Source organism: Rhinoraja longicauda, chromosome 10 (genome assembly GCF_053455715.1).
Source record: "Rhinoraja longicauda isolate Sanriku21f chromosome 10, sRhiLon1.1, whole genome shotgun sequence".
NCBI lineage: Eukaryota > Metazoa > Chordata > Chondrichthyes > Rajiformes > Arhynchobatidae > Rhinoraja > Rhinoraja longicauda.
In genome coordinates this window covers 43,929,503-43,947,351 of record NC_135962.1, presented here as the reverse complement: position 1 = coordinate 43,947,351, position 17,849 = coordinate 43,929,503, and the positions used below count along the sequence as shown (strand labels likewise).

The following is a 17,849-nucleotide window of genomic DNA, read 5'->3' as shown; positions in this document are numbered from 1 at the left end:
AGAAGATGCTAAAGTAAAACAATAACAAAATGGTCAGGTGATGTGTGTTGGATTGAAAATACCTGTGGAAATTAGGATGATTGCAGAGTAATCATAGGGAAAATTATAAGGAGAGATGAGAACATGTGAGAAACAATGAATGGGAATCTAAAAGTGTTCTATGAGCATATAACTAGTAAATAGATCGAATATGGAAAAGTGGAACCCATTAAAGACAAAAATGGGAACTTGCACACAGATGCTAAGGGCAGTGTTATGGCACTTTGCATCAGACAAGTGAAAGGTTTCAAAGGCGGAGAAATTTAGTTGAGAAATTTGATGCATTCAAAATTGATAGCATGGAGATATTAGAAAATTTGGCTGAAATAGAAAAGTCATCAGGACAAGATGGGATGCATTCTACGAATCTGAGGGAACTATGGGAGGAAATTGTGGGGTGATCTTGCAGTGGTTTGTAGATATGAGGTAATGGCATTAACCTGGAGAGATGCAGATATTAATCCCTTGTTAAAAAAGGGAGATAGGCTTAGTCCAGCAACTAAAATCCGGATAATAAAACTTAAATGGTGGAAAAGCTTTTAGAAACATTGACCCAGGAGAGCACATACAAGACCTGTAGTTGAATGGATTAATTCAGGCAAGCCAGCACAGATTTGTTAAGGGCTGTTAACTTCACTGATAGTCAGTGAAGTTGAAGCACATGACATAAACGGGACATTGACAGTTCAGACGTGAAGTTGCCTCAGTAATAGACGGCATTGCTTAGTACTGGTTTATTGTGTTTTGGGCTTGAGGAAGGTGAATAATAACACTTTCCAGGATTGAGTGTTAGATGACCATTGTTTATTTTTAATTTATATTTATGACCTAGATGTGGAGTATGTAGCCATAATTTCTAAATTTGCATATAGCACAAAAATACAAGGATGACAATAATACATTCAAGACCTGGATCCCTGAAACAGGAAGGGTGAAGGTGGCATTTGGCACATTTGCCTTCCTGGGTACAGGTGTTGGGGCATCATGTTGCAACCGTATAAGTCATTGGTTAGGCCACATTTGCAGTATTGTGCATAGTTATTGTTGCCCAGCTGGAGGAAGAGTGTCATTAAGCTGGAAAGAGTGCATTAAAGATTCACAAGGCTGTTACCAGGAATGGAAAGTTGAGTTATAAGAAGAGGTTGGAGAGGCTGGGAGTATTTCTCCTTGGTGTGGAGGAGGTTGGGGCAGGAGGGGACCTTACACGGTTGCATAAAACCATGACAGGCAAAGATAAGATGGATATCACAGCCTTTTTCCCAGGGGGAAACGAGAGGGCACAGATTTAAGATGAGATGGTAAAGATATAAAAGGGACCAAGAGAGCAATGTTTTCACACAGAGGATGGTGGGATATGTGGAATAAATTTCTAGAGGAAGCTGCAGGGATGGGTATAATTACAACATTTAAAAGATATTTGGACCAGTGCATGGATAGGGCTATAGTTTAGTTTAGTTTATTGTCACGTGTACCAAGGTACAGTGCAAGCCTTTTTGTTGCATACTAACCGGTTAGCAGAAAGACTATGCATGATTCAATTGTACCGTCCGCCATGTACAGATGATAAATGGAATAACATTTAGTGCAAGGTAAAGTCTGATTAAATATAGTCTGAAGGTCTTCAATGAGGTAGTTAGTAGCTCAGGCCCACTCCCTGGTTGTTGGAAGGATGGTTCAGTTGCCTGATAACAAATGACTCTGGAGGTTTGTGTTTTCACACCTCTTTCGTGATGGGAGAAGGGGGAGTGACTAGGGTGAGACTCATCCTTGATTATGCTGGTGGCGTGTGCAGCGTAGATGGAGTCAATGGAAGGGCGATGGTTTAGGTTGCATCCAAAATCTCTGGAATTTCTTGCGGTCTTGGATGGAGCTGTTCACAAACCATACTGAGATGCATCCCATAAAATGCTTTCTACGGCACAAATGTAGAAGCTAGTGAGAGTTGTTGGGGACATAATAATAATAATAATAATATATTCCTTTATTGTCCCACATCGGGGAAATTTACATGCCAAACTTCCTAAGCCTTCTGAAGAAGTAGGCATTGGTGTGCCTTCTTGGTCATTGCTTCGATATGGCTTGTTCACGATTCAGGGACAGTTTTCCCCCAGCTGTTCTCAGGCAACTAAACCATCCTACCGCAACTGGAGAGCAGTCGTGAACTACTATCTCATTGGTGACCCTCAGACTATTTTTGATCGGACTTTACTGACTTTACTTTGCACAAAACGTTATTCCCTTATGTGTCTATACACTGTAAATAGACCGATTGTAATCATGTATTGTCTTTCCACTGACTGGTTAGCACGTCACAAAAGCTTTTCACTGTACATCTGTACATGTGACAAGCGTACACGTGACAATAAACTGAACAATTTGCTGGTGATATTTACATCTAGGAACTTGAAGCTTTCACCATCTCTATTTCGCTGCTGTCAATCTACCTCGGGTCGGCAAGGATAAATGGGGCTGAAGGGCCTGTTTCAATGCTGTATAACTTTCACTCTATGAAGAAAATAGTTTTCTTTTACACACTGTGCAGTTGGAATCCATCCAGAATGTTATGTCTACAGGCATGACGGAGGTAGGTTACAATGTGGTCTTCAAGGGGGAAGTGGGTAAGTATATTATGAAGACACAAACAAAGGCAAATTTACAGATTTTGGGCTGATGAAACTAGAGTTGCCCAATTTTTTTTTTCTTCTCTGTATTGTATCCATTCTGTGACAGAACATGCAAGAATGCAGCTCTCCCTGTATAACTCAGTTTTAGCCTAGAGGTTTGCCATGAAATCTCTGGAGAGCGACCTGATTGTAAAAGTCACAAGTGAACACTGACTGAACATATATCTAAAAGATACACATTCAGTCAAAATTCGATATATGCAATAAAATGCAAGGACTTACAGAACAAGATATTGTTTTGAACCTCAACAGACGGCTTCAGTACTGTGTAGCAAGGAACTGCAGATGTTGGTTTACATCAAAGATAGAAACAAAATGCTGGAGTAACTCAGCGGGTCAGGCACACATCTGGAGGGAAGGAATGGGTGACGTTTCGGGTCGAGACCCTTCTTCAGACTGAAGTAAAATTAATCAGGACAGTGAAACTAGTCGGAGTGGAGGAGGGAAGGGGAGGGAATGCTTGAAGTTAGAGAAGCCAAAATTCATACCGCTGGGGCGAAAGCTGCCCAAGCAAAATATGAGGCGCTGTGCCTCCAATTTGCGTTGGGCTTCATTCTGACAGTGAAGGAGGCCCTACACAGAAAGGTCAGACTGGGAGGGGGAGTTAAAGTGTTTAGCAACCGGGAGTTGTCGTAGGCCTGGGCGCATGGAGCCAGCAGAGGTGTTGAAGGGCCGAATGACCGCCAGGACCAGCCTTTGTGGAACGACGACAAAGTCGTTCAACCGAACTTGATTGTTCCTCCTTCCACCTCAAACAAGCTTGCCGACGTTGTGACGCAACCCGATTGACGTCGGCGCCAGCCAGTCAGAGAACTTTGACGTCTGCGGCGCGCCTTGCCAACGGCCAATCATCGTGGAGAGGGGGCGGGACTGAGCGAGAGCCCCCGCCCACATCCTCCCTCTCCCCCTCCCCCTCCTTTCAACAACCCCCCCCTCGCCGAGTTGACCGCACAGCCAACCCCATGTTGGAAGTAGACGCGGCCGCTTGGTGCTGACACAAAAGGAGGAAGAACACAATAGGGAGGGAGTTAGAGAACACCACGCCAGCACGTAAGAGGGACGGACGAGCGCTGGTGAAGCGAGTGCGCTCGAGGAATGTGACAGTTTTTTCGAAAAAAAATATAAATCGTCCAATAATTGTCTGCCCCCCCCCCCCATCGCGGAGGGGATCCGATCCCAAACACACGCCGAGGCCGTCCGATTTTCATGGACGCTTGAAGTGAGCGGCCCGGAGGCGGGGTGGCACTGACTGGACAGTGGGGTTGTTGTGGCCCCGAACTCGCCCGCACGACATCCCCTCCCACCCCTCGGATCGAGAGGCGGTGAGGACGCCGGCCGGTGGTGGGTGGGGGGCCACCCGTTCGCTTGTTACCGCCCGCCCGCCTGCTCTCAGTACGCGGGCTGCCGCTGAACGCCGCTCCAGCGAGGTGACCGGGCGCCGGGTTAAACTCGGTCGGAAGGGATATGTCCTCGCCCACTGTCACCACACCAACCGAGAAAGTAGACGGATTCACCCGCAAGTCCGTTCGGAAGGCCAAACAGAAGCGCTCGCAGGGCTCCTCGCAGTACAAGATCCAGGGTAAAGCTGTCGACTTGAATCCCCTGCCTCTTCTCAAAGGTAAGGCCACAAAAGTCAGCCTTCGCTCTACTCCACCTGCGATGCCTTCAATATCCCACCGTCCCCATTCATGCACTTTGCAAAGTTGGCGGGTAGACAAGGATGACAGTGTGTTTGGAGATGATCTGGTGTGAACTTGACCAAAGAGTAGGTAAATGCAATGCTGCAATTGGTAGGAACAGGAACGATCTTGCGTGGTTGAATCAGTAAAATAACTTTTTATTCCCCAAAGGTCCTGTAGATGTTTCTTTAATAAAATGTAAGCTTATGTAAAGTTCGGTAGTAACGTTCACTTAGATGAGGATTGAATGGCTCCCCCTTTGCGCTTTACTTCAATAGTTTTTTTTCCTGGAAAACTAACATTGATATTTATAAGGTTTCCCTGCAACTTCCCCATGTAAACTTTTCTCCATTTCCTGATAAATCAAAGTTAAAGATCGTATTCCCCTCATATCCATGTGATCCAGGTGCAGCACAGTAGATGCATCAAAGTGTGGTTGCTAGGCTGACAGTCACTTCATAATCCATTCCCTGTGCTGAAGTAACAAGGGTTTCTTGAGGCAATTACTTGTAGCTTTTAGTGTTAAATATATTGTTTGGAAAGCTTGAGTTGTGTACACCTGTGGCATTGAACTAAATCATATTGATCTAGTTAGTTACTATAGTGTAAGAAAATAACTGCAGATACTGGTACAAATCGAAGGTATTTATTCACAAAATGTTGGAGTAATGTAGACATACCTTGAGGAAGGGTCTCGACCCGAAACTTCACACATTCCTTCTCTCCTGAGATGCTGCCTGACCTGCTGAGTTAGCATTTTGTGAATAAATAGTAAGTTACTATGACCCTTTAAAACATTAATACTATGAGCCAGTGTGTTGTATGGTTTTCAAAAGTCTGTGCTGCTAAATGATTTGTTTCCTCCTAAAATAAACTAAAAATTAATGACACGTTGATGGTTTATGGAGTTTTACAGTAGGATTGATGGATCATTGTAGTTATTAATTTCCACAAATGAAGTCTAGATTTCTCGTACCTATGAATGTTTCAAGAAAGGGCAATAATGATAAACCATTGATAAAATCTTCATTATATAGTATCTATAATGTTGCTGATGAATGCTAAACATTTTCAAGGGTTAGTATTACATGTTAAACCTTTTCTCTGTTAAATGTCAGTTTTCTTTTTAAACCAAGTAACTCTTAGTTAATCTTTTTTTTTTTTAACAGCGTTCTAATATTGGTAATTGGGTGCAAATGACAATGTACTCCACAATATTACTCAGCATTGCAATACATTAATGTTTTAAAGCATGTATTTTGGATTCTGATGAATATTAGTGATGCTTGGGAGGTTTGTCTATCAGCTGGTGTATAATAGCAATAACTGAAGTTTTGGCTAACTATCATCAGCCATCACTGGTTTAGTTGTTGACACTCTCTAAGAAGGTAACATCAATCAAATAGTTTAAATAAGCACACAATCATGAATATAAATCTCGTGATTCATGTCCAACATCTAAATCCTGGAAATCTTCTGGTTCAAATTTATTTTGCTTTTGAGGAGAGAAGTCTCAGACTGACTTAATAGAGGAGTGGCACATAGTATTTACTGTAGGAACTTAGACTAATTATTTTCAGCTTACATATTGGTAATTTATGCAGAAAATAGCAGTAAAGCTGCTTTCCATCTTTCTTTAAGATACTGGCTTTTTCTTGGATTCAGTTCCTTGCATGCTAGCATTCTCTCAGTTACTTAAGGGCCTCTGTTTCATTGCCTAAAGGTGGTTATTTTATGCTGTATGTTGTAATAATATAAAGCCAAACTGTTGATCACATTCCTACAGTAGGTCATCACAGGGTACTCAATCAAGAATAAATGCCACTGATTTTAATTTGTATTTTTCTGTCCTTTCCAACTTGTGTAGCCCAACTTATCCAAACCAGCTTCTCTCACTTGAGATCAGCAAGCTCAGTCCAGACTGGTGATAAGACCTGGAACATATCAATTTCACACATCTCAGAAGCACAGTGTATTTTGCAAATAAAATTTCAAAGTGCAAGGAATGTTAAATACAAGCATCACAGAGCAAATGTAATAAACACATTTATTGGAATATATTCATTGGGAATATAGTTTTACAGTTGTAGGCCACGTATAGCGTTGTAGCCTGAGTGCAACGCGGTCTAACTGAAAATTTACGAGTGTCTCTATGTAGCTGTTAAAAATTGGCTCCAAAGAAGTCTTATTCAATTAGCATTAGTTAGAAAATATTATTGTTATTCGATTTGTACCAGCATCTGCAGTTATTTTCTTATACTTATTGTTATTGATGTTCTTTCAGACCTTACACAAATTGAATACCTTGCTGTTTTGTGCTGATGTTAAGTTCAAATATTTGGTTGTTGACAGAAGTTGTTAATGCAGACTCTCTGAAAGAAATGATGTATGTCAATTGAATGGTTCGATAGAATGTCAGATCATGAGTGCATTTTGACTGATTCATGCCCAACCCCTGGATCCTGAACAACAATGATTTGCGTTTGCTAAACAGCCTGGTTTGCTTTTCTTTTGATAAAAAGGCATAAACCCTGTAGAGGCCTTTAAAATTAAGAAAGATTTTAATAGTGCATGCAAAAACAACGTTTCCACTTGTGAGCATGCATAGTGCTCGTCATAATAAAATAGTCACCAATATATCCAAAAGATAATTCTTTACCCTGAGTCTGGTGTGTATGTTGATTGTGTTTCAAGGAGTGTTTGAAGTGAATAGGTGCATTTAAGAGTTCTGGATGTGAATATGGAAGAGTTTAGAAATTATAACTAAAATTTTACGGGAAATTAGGAAAGTAAAGAGAAAGAGAGAAACTTTTTCCTAAGTATGTTACGAGTAAGAGGCGAATGAAGGAAAGAGTAAACCAGCAATCAAAAGGATGATCTTCATGTGGTGGGTAAAGTGCTTTATGAATATTTAGTGTATGTATTTACAGGGCGGGGGACACGATATTGCAGTTTTTTAGTGTGAAATAATAGATGGGAAAAATAAAGGAATGAGTTGTAAGGGATTTAACATCTTTGAAAATTCATAAATCGCCAGCCCTAGAAGTATATCCCAGACTTTTAAAATAATCTGAAGAAGGGTCTTGACCCGAAACGTCACCTATTCCTTTTCTCCAGAGATGCTGTCTGACCCACTAAGTTACTCCAGCTTTTTGGTCCAGTCTTTGGAAATTAGTGGTTCGTACAACAATTTTTTAACTCGCCGACTGCAAGAATAGTGCCAAAGGATTGGAGGGCTGCTAATGTACATGGTTTATTCCCTTCTTCCCTTTTTAAACAAAGAAACTAGAGTAGTTTAAATTTGGTGGATAATTTATTGCAATCCATTTCTAAGGAACCATACAAACTTTCATTTAAAAGGTACACATTAATCGGAGGTAGTCAGCATGGATTTGTTAAGGGGAAATTGTGTTTAATGTCAGATTGACATTTTTTAAGGTAATGAGAACGATCCGTAAGAGTGATCCATTTGACTAAGTTGCATGTATTTCAGCAAGGTTTGTATTGAGGTCCCACAAAAAAAGTAAAATCCATGGGCTCCAAGGAGGAGTGGCAAATGGATGGATTATGGGTTTAGTGGCAGGAAACAAAGCTAATGATTGATCACTACTTTAAGGTTCATTATCACACTCTTGCTTTGAATGTGTATGTAATTAATGCTTTGGACAACTGTTGGAGGCATGATAGTTGAAGATGATGCAAAAATTGTTTGCAGTGGACAAAGAGGAGGAAATCCTTTCGGCTGCAGAAAAATAAAGAGCGTCTGATCAGTTTGGGGGAAACATACCAAATAAAGAATATTGAAAGTGTAAGAGAGAAATTTAAAAGGGAAATTGGGAAAGCAAAGGGGGAATGTTTTGGAGGGGTGCAAAAAAGTAAAGGAATATATAGTGAAAGGGAGTATGTTGAATAGTGTAGGAAAATAGTTTTGCTAGAAATATATTTTTTAATGTTATTTCACAACTTCAGTATTTTACAATTCTGGTTACCACGTTACTGCACTGAAGCTTTGCGGACAAGATTTACGAGGATATTGTGAGACTGGAAAATTGTAGGCATGAGGAAAGATTGGATACGCAATTCTTTGGATCAGAACAATATGAGAGGAGATTTAATTGGAATTCTGAGGGGTCCAAATGGCAGAAATAGGAAGGGCATCTTCTCTCAAAAGCATGATCAAAGACCGAGGGACATATACAGAGTAAATGGCAGAAGGCTAGAGGACAGAAGAGGCAAAACAAACCTAAAGGGTGGCAGAAGCGGAAACCCATATCACATTCAGACTGTAGTTGCGGGAACCTGCAGGGGCCTGACCTTATGCTGGAAGGGGCGTGATTAGGTGGGGTAGCTTATTTTTGTTGTAATTTTTCTGTGATTTTGAATGAGGGAAAAGGAGATGCAGGGGTTTATTGACATATTGGAAATGAGGAAATGCTGGAGGAGTGCCAACCCTGTGCTTGCCCTGCATTGCTTTTCTCGACAGATAGACTCAAAAGGTAACTCAGCAGGACAGACAGCATCTCTGGAGAAAAGGAATAGGTGATGTTTCGGGTTGAGACCCTTCAGACTGAGCTATAGTTTTTCCCTATAATGTGTATGCTAAGTAATGCTTGCATAAATGATACATCGATGGTGTAGTAGGAAGTTTTCATAACCTAGTTAGGTGCTGCTTCAAGATTCTGTTGAAAAGACATGTTCATATTGAAAGATGCTTCTCCAATTAGGGATAATGTGGTCAGCGTGGCAATGCACCATACATTGTAACAATTATTACTATCGGATAGACACCAAATGCTGGAGTAACTCAGCGGGACAGGCAGCCTCTCTGGTAAGAAGGAATGGGTGACGTTTCGGGTCGAGACCCGTCTTCAGACTGATGTCAGGGGAGTGGGTTGGACAAAGATCTATAGGATATATATATGGTTTGTTGTGACTTGGCTCTGAAAGAATTATTTCAGAACTTTCAATAGACAATGAGTACAGGAGTTGGCCATTCGGCCCTTCGAGAGTACCCTGTTCCTGCCTTCTCCCCATACTCTGCTATCTTTAAGAGTTCTATCTAGCTCTCTCTTGAAAGCATCCGGAGAATTGGCCTCCACTGCCTTCTGAGGAAGAGAATTCCACAGATTTACAACTCTCTGGCTGAAAATGTTTTTCATCATCTCCATTCTAAATGGCCTACCGCTTATTCTTAAACTGTGGCCCTTGGTTCTGGACTCCCCCAACATTGGGAACATGTTTCCTGCTTCTAACATGTCCAATCCCTTAATAATCTTATATGTTTCAATAAGATTCCCTCTCATCCTTCTAAATTCTAGTGTATACAAGCCTAGTCGCTCCAGTCTTTCAACATACGACAGACCCGCCATTCCGGGAATTGACCTCAATACCAACTTTCACAGAAATGTCACTTGATAATTGTTTATACCAATTTTTCATGGTATCATACCTATGAAATGCATGCTCGTTGCTTTCTCTCATTTGCAAATCATTGTGGTAGATAAAGAAAGAGCCTTTTCTATTATTGCCATGTTTTGCTTTTTCATTTGTAATTGGAATGGGACTGACTTTTGAATATTGCTTTTCAACAAAAATTCAGCTGAAGACTGGAGCAGCTGATTGCCCTGTTCTGCATTTGAAAAATCTCCTGACATCCTCAATGAGTAATTATTAGATTTGGCAAATCTTTATTTGTTATTTTCATCTAGATGTTACATGGTGAAAAGTGATTACATTGATTAAAAATTTCTGGCAAATCCCTAAACATTTCATAAAGTTTAATGGATTAGAATGAAAACTTTTTTAAAGCAATTTAGTTTGATGATGTTCTCAAAGGCAGGTAAGGAAGAAAGTGTATTTTTTTTTCGGCTTCCTGCAGAAATATTGAAATGTGAGCACTTTGTATGTTTGAGGCAAGGCTTATTGAGCTTATTATCCGTTAGTCATTGTTTTACAGAACACGCAATTTCTTCCAAGAAATTAGAGATTTGTTGATGTCCCCAAGAAACTGCACAGAGCTGGAGATGTAGCCCAGTCCATCACACAGACTATCTTTGACTATCAACACTGCACGCTGTCTTGGAAAAGCAGTCAACACAATCAAAGACTTGCCCCACCTGGTCATTCCTTTCCTTGCTCCAGGATGGCAAACAGTACAGAAGCTTGAAAGCATGCACCACCAGATGTGGGAATAGCTTCTTCCCTTATAACACTTCTGAATAGTCCTTCCATAGATTAGGGTACTGTCTGATTCACCTGTGCCCCAATGTTGATATTGAACTTTATCCATGGAACAGATATGCTATAATGCTGGTATCTACATTCTGCACTCTGTATCTTTCCCTTCCCTCTATCGTACTCACATTTGATTTGATTGTACTTGTGTATGGTATATCTGATCAGTTTTGTTCATCATGCAAAACAAAGCTTTTCACTGTATTTGGTACCTATGACAATAATGCACTTAATCCTAGTGCTGGATTGACTCGGCAGGTGAGCCAGCATCTCTGGAGGACATGGACAGATGCCGTTTTGCGTCAAGACCCTTCTTCAGACTGCCCCAAAACATCGCCTATCCACTAACCACATCTTCCTATCTATACCGTTTAATGCTTTCTGTGGAGACTATTCCATCCGCAACTTCCTGGTTAACTCATCCCTTCCCACCCCCTCCCCAGGTACTTCCCCAGCATCCACAGGAGATGCAACACCTGTCCCTATACTTCCTCCCTCGACTCTGTCCAAGGACTCCGACAGTCCTTTCAGGTGAGGCAGAGGTTCATTTGAACCACTTCCAACCTCATCTACTGTATCCGCTGTTCCAGGTGCAGACTGCTATATATCGGCGAGACCAAGCGAGGCTAGACCTACGCGATCCCCCTTTAACTCCCATTCCCAAACTGGCCTTTTCTGTCCTGAGCCACCAAATTGGCAGGATTGCACCTCATATTTCGCTTGGGCAGCTCACAACCTAGCAGTATGAATATTGATTTCTCCAAGTAGCCCTTACTTTTCCCCTCCATCTCTCCCCATCCTAGTTATTCGGCTAGTTTCCCTGCCCTCCTGATTAATTTTACTTATTGCCTTGTCATCTTTCCCTCAGCTAACAATGACCCATTCTACATTTCCTTGATAATCTAGTCTCCCCCTCCCCTGACTCTCAGTTTGATGAAGGGTCTTGACTCAAAATGTCAGCCATTCCTTTTCTCCAGAGATGTTGTATGGCCTGCTGGGTTACTCCAGCATTTTGTGTCTATCGTCATTATGTTTCAGATAGTTTCAGAAATGATAACCCTCAATTATGGTGAAAGTTTTCCACAAATGAAGCTTGTATTTTGTTTCAGTCAGAAGTCATTCATTGTTCAGCTAAGTTACCACTAAGAGTTCAGTTATGCAAATAAGCAAGCATGAAGTTGATCTTTGAGCAGGCAAAACGACATTTATCACAATTAACTCTCCTCTTGCCAGCTGCAAGTGAAATACTCATCAGCGAACATTTTAAACTAAGTAAACCAGAGGTGGTGAATTATTGTTCTCTGTCCCAACATTATGGACTGGCTTTCAATTGCCACATTTCACCCTCTGTCAGATTTACAAAAAAGTATGTTTCAGGCTTTCTAGATTTCTCTACGCTTCATAATATCTGCATGCTCAAAGAAAGGCATGGATAGAGTGAACATGGAGATGATGTTTCCACTAGTGGGAGAGTCTAGGACTCTCATAGCCTCAGAATTAAAGGACATTCCTTTAGGAAGGAGATGAGGAGGAATTTCTGTAGTCAGAGGATGGTTCTTTGACGCAGAAGCTGTGAAGGCCAAGTCAATAGATCTTTAAGGCAGAGATAGATAGATTCTTAATTGGTATGGGTGTCAGGGGTTATGGGGAGAAGGCAGGAGAATGGGGTTAGAAGGGAGAGGTAGATTAACCATGATTGAATAGCAGAGTAAACTTGATGGGCTGAATGGCCTAAATTTGCTCCTATAAAATTATGACCTTCTGATTGTGTTCTTATGATAGCTTTTGTGGGATCAGAAATTGAATGGATGTTACTTCACTGTGTGCAAGACATGTTTTGGTGCAGTTTATTTAAAACAAACACCTTTCTGATGTGAGCCTTGTGGAAAAAAAATATTTGCCATATCAGTTCATGAGGGGTGAGTTATGAAACTTGTAAGAGATTTAACTGATTATAAACTAGTTAATTGATAAAGTTTCTTAATTTTTCCTGAGGTGATAATAAGATGCAACATGGAATGTACCTCAGCAGGTGCATGATAGAAAGCACACTGTAGGGTTTATGGAAACCCAGAAAAATAGGTGCCGGAGTAGGCCATTTGGCCCTTCGAGCCACCATAACCAGTCAATCTGATCATAGACAATAGACAATAGGTGCAGGAGTAGGCCATTCAGCCCTTCGAGCCAGCACCGCCATTCAATGCGATCATGGCTGATCACTCTCAATCAGTACCCCGTTCCTGCCTTCTCCCCATACCCCCTCACTCCGCTATCCTTAAGAGCTCTATCCAGCTCTCTCTTGAAAGCATCCAACGAACTGGCCTCCACTGCCTTCTGAGGCAGAGAATTCCACACCTTCACCACTCTCTGACTGAAAAAGTTCTTCCTCATCTCCGTTCTAAATGGCCTACCCCTTATTCTTAAACTGTGGCCCCTTGTTCTGGACTCCCCCAACATTGGGAACACGTTTCCTGCCTCTAATGTGTCCAATCCCCTAATTATCTTATATGTTTCAATAAGATCCCCCCTCATCCTTCTAAATTCATGGCCAATCATCTAAAATCAGTTCCCCGTTCCTGCTTTTACCCACATCCCCTGACTCCTTTAGCCCTCCGAGCTAAATCTAACTCTCTCCTAAACATCCTTCTGTGGCAGAGAATTCCACGGAATTCCAACTCTCTGGATGAAAAAATGTTTTCTTCATCTCAATCCTAAATGGCCTACCCCATATTCTTAAACTGTGACCCCTGGTTCTGGACCCCCCCCCCCCGCGCATCGGGAACATTTTTCCTGCATGTATCCTGTCCAATCCTCTTAAGAATTTTATATGTTTCTATAAGATCCCCTCTCATCCTTCTAAATTGCAGTGAATACAGGCCCAGTCGATCCATTCTTTCATTATATGTCAGTCCCCCCATCCCCGGAATTAACCTGGTGAACCTACGCTGCACTCCCTCAATATCAATAATGTCCTTCCTCAAATTAGGAGACCAAAATTGCACACAATACTCCAGGTGCGGTCTCACCAGGACCCTGTACAACATCAGTACGACCTCCTTGCTCCTAAACTCAAATCCTCTCGCAATGAAGGCCAACAGGCCATTAGCTTTCTTCACTGTCTGTTGTACCTGCATACTTGGTTTGGCAACCGCTTTGCCCAAGATGCAAGAAATTGCAAAGAGCAATAGACGTAGCCCCGTCCATCACATAAACCAGATTATCCACCCATGACTCCATCTACACTTCAGTGCTTGGAAAAACAGCCAAAATAATCAAAGACTTTTCCCACCCAGATCATTTCCTCCTCCTCCTTGCTCCCATCTGGCAGAAGATACCGACGATTGAAAGCGTACACCACCAGACTCGGGGACAGCTGCTTCCCCTCTGTTATTGGGCTTCTGAACGGTCCTTCCTTAAGCTGGGACACTGCTTGATTCACTTCAACCCCATTGACGACATTGGACTTTGTCTACGGAATTGATATGCTACAATGCTGAGATTGTATCTATGGTAAAACAACTCCCCCCCCAACGACCAGGCTATTTGTCTGTCTCCAGGCAGTGTGAGGAGCACACTGTTAAGGATTAACACCCGGAAAGCTTCTGGACCTGACAACATTCCTGGTCGTGTGCTAAAAGACTGCGCAGCTGAACTCACAGATGTCCTCACAGACATCTTCAACATCTCCCTGAGCCAGGCTGTTGTTCCCTTGTGCTTCAAAGAAACCACCATCATACCTGTGCCCAAGAAGTCTTCTCCATCCTGCTTCAACGACTACCGCCCTGTAGCGCTGACTTCAACCATCATGAAGTGCTTCGAGAGGCTGGTCATGAAGCAGATCAGATCCAACCTCCCCCCCTCCCTGGACCCGTTTCAGTTTGCATATCGAGCTAAGCGGTCCACTGAGGATGCCATCTCCTCTGCTCTACACCCAGCCCTCACCCACTTGGACACTAAAAACTCATATGTTAGGATGCTGTTCATAGACTTTAGCTCAGCATTCAACACCATCATCCCCCAGCAGCTGGTTTGTAAACTAACAAATCTGGGCCTCAGCCCCCTTCTCTGCAACTGGCTGCTGGACTTCCTCACTGCCAGACCCCAGTCCGTACGGGTCGGCAGCAACACATCGGACACCATCACGCTGAGTACGGGTGCCCCTCAAGGATGTGTGCTAAGCCCCCTGCTCTTCACCTTGCTGACCCACGACTGCACACCCACCTACAGCTCCAACCACTTCGTCAAGTTTGCGGATGACACAACAGTGGTGGGTCTCATCAGCAACAACGACGAGACCCACTACAGGAAGGAGGTGGACCAGCTGGCCGCGTGGTGCACAGACAACAATCTCTTCCTGAATGTGGAGAAAACGAAGGAGATTGTTGTCGACTTCAGGAGAACGCACACCCAACACCCCCACCCACTGACCATCAATGGTGCTGCTGTGGAGCAGGTGAGCAGCACCAAATTCCTGGGGGTGAACATCACCGAGGATCTCTCCTGGAGCAACAACATCACGTCCATCGCCAAGAAAGCCCAGCAGCGCCTCTACTTCCTCCGCAAACTGAAGAGAGCGGGAGCCCCCACACCCATCATGTACAGTTTTTACTGAGGCGCCATCGAGAGCATCCTCAGCAGCTGCATCACTGTGTGGTTCGGCAGCTGCACAGCCTCCAGCCGCAAGACCCTGCAGCGCATAGTAAACACTGCTGAGAGGATCACTGGCGCCTCACTCCCAACACTCCTGGTCCTTTACACCACCCGCCTCACCCGCAAAGCATTGAGCATTGTGGGTGACCCCTCCCACCCCTCCAACAGCCTCTTCACCCTCCTGCCTTCAGGGAGAAGGTTTCGCAGCCTGAGGTCAAGCACCACCCGACTAAAGAACAGTTTTTTCCACCAGGCTGTCAGGATGCTGAACTCTCTCCCCTCCCTTCCCCCTCTCTCCCCTGCCCCTATTGGACCTGGACTTTAACACCCCACACACACGCACATCCAGCACCAGACACTTTAAAAAAAATGTTTTAACGCATTTGAAGTGACTATATTTTATATTTTATGTTGATTGTTGTTTGCTGTGCCTTTTTAATTTTAACTTAGTTTTATGCACTTTGTTCCTCGGGATTGTGGGAAACGGTATTTCGATTTTCTGTCTGTGTAAACTGGCTGAGGATTGACAATAAAATTGACTTTGACTTGACTTTGACTTGACTTAAATCTGATCTGTTTGCATCACATGCAAAATAAAGCTTTTCATTACATGTAACAATAATAAACCTAAAGGTTTTGGGTGGCACGGTCTTGCAGTGGTAGAGCTGCGGCTTTACAGTGCCAGAGACCCGGGTTTGACCCTGACTACGGATGCTGCCTTGTTTTGAGCGCTGAGAGATGTTGGATCGTGAGTTTTTCCTTGATGGATTATGCAAAATCATCTAAACAAAAAGAGCATCATAGATTTGAATGTGCAAATTTAGATGCGTTGCGATGGTGAGAAATTAAAGTCTAATTTGTGATCTTCAAAGTTGTGTGCCATAATATAGAAAGCATGTTGGGAACAGGATTTAGACCCTCTATCGCACAAAACAATTACAGTGAAAGAATGGTTTATCAATTGCAAGATATAGTGCAAGATACCAGACTCGAGAGTTAGAAAGTTAATTATAAATATTGCTGATTTTGGACTTTGCTGTTTGACTCCCGTTTCATTTCTCTTGGCATTGGTAAGTTATACTGGGTGTTGGGTATCATAGTTGCTGGCTGCCTTCTAAAACCAAGTGAGTATTCCCAAATTTGTCTGCTACATCGGAGGATCTATGCCTCCCCAAGACTGAGCCCAGTCTTGTATATTCGTGTTATCCTCGTTCACTTTTATTGATTTAGTTTAGAGATACAGCGTGGAAACAGGCTCTTCAGCCCACCGAGTCCGCACCGACCAGCGATTTTCCCCCCACATGATCACTATCCTACACACACTACGGACAATTTTGCATTCATACCAAGCCAATTAACCTACAAACCTGTACATCTTTGGTGTGTGGGAGGAAACTGACGATCTCAGAGAAAACCCATGCGGGTCACGGGGAGAAAGTACAAACTCTGTACAGACAACATCCGGAGTCAGGATGGAACTTGGGTCTGTGGCGCTGTAAGGCAGCAACTCTACTGCTGTGTCACCCAGTTGGGAAAATGCTAATCGGAATACAAGATTTGACACGGATGCTGGGTTTTACTTTGAACCCTATCTGCAATGTGACACATTTAACATCTGAAGAAGGGTCTCGACCCGAAACGTCACCCATTCCTTCTCTCCTGAGATGCTGCCTGACCTGCTGAGTTACTCCAGCATTTTGTGAATAAATACCTTTGATTTGTACCAGCATCTGCAGTTATTTTCTTACACTAACATATGTTAGTGGTTTGTATAACTTACTGCCTAACCAGGCAATATCTTCATCTATGGAGGATTAGAATCTTAGAAAACAGACCATATCCAAATCTTTTGAAAACTGACCATATCACGGATTTCTGTGACGCAAAGCCACTTCTATGTATACATGAAGACGCCCAAGATTTAAAATAATTGTTGGTTTCTTTACTTTTTTCGCATATTTTATTTGTGGATTAGTTTATTTTATTGCATACCTCAATTTTATGGGTAGTTATTCGTAAATTATATAAAGGCGAATTTCTGTATCCTGTGATTTTTAACGTGGGGGTTTCCTGTGCCCTTTTATGTTATAAATGTGAATAGAGTTTAGGAGTCCTCTAGTAAATATTGCTTACCTCCAAAATCTGTGGGTTAATTTGTCTATGCTCTGTGTAGGCTAAAAAAATGGTGAATATGGCGCGAGCAGAATCTGATGGCTTAATTTTTTTTAAATCAATTACAGATATGAATGGAATTTTGCTGACAAATGCTCTTGAAATACCAGACACAAGAGATTGCCCGTGTTCTGCATTGATTATTTTAGTTTATGCTAATGAAAACTATTTGCCCTGTTTGAGAATATAAGGAAGCAACAAGCTATCATGACAAAGATGAAAAAGAATTGCTTCCTTTTACATCTTTGACAATCTAATTGTCAGAAGTCCAGTTTTGGTCTTTAGACTCCCTGCATATTTTTGCAATGATATTCTCATATCTGGAGACCTGTATACTCGACAGGCAAATTGTCAAATGGCTAATATAATCAACCGAGCAGTAAAGATCTTT

General features: G+C 42.4%; 1 protein-coding gene across 2 annotated transcripts in view; it reads left to right on the top strand.

The window, feature by feature from the left end:
* Positions 1-3,665: 3,665 nt before the first annotated feature.
* ppp2r5eb (protein phosphatase 2, regulatory subunit B', epsilon isoform b) overlaps positions 3,666-17,849 on the top strand; it is a 97,676-nt gene continuing 83,492 nt past the window's right edge. For both annotated transcript variants that reach the window (XM_078406774.1, XM_078406773.1), the window contains exon 1: positions 3,666-4,341. In XM_078406774.1, coding sequence (XP_078262900.1) covers positions 4,188-4,341 — 154 coding nt within the window. In that variant the 5' untranslated portion in view covers positions 3,666-4,187. The remainder of the gene's footprint in view (positions 4,342-17,849) is intronic.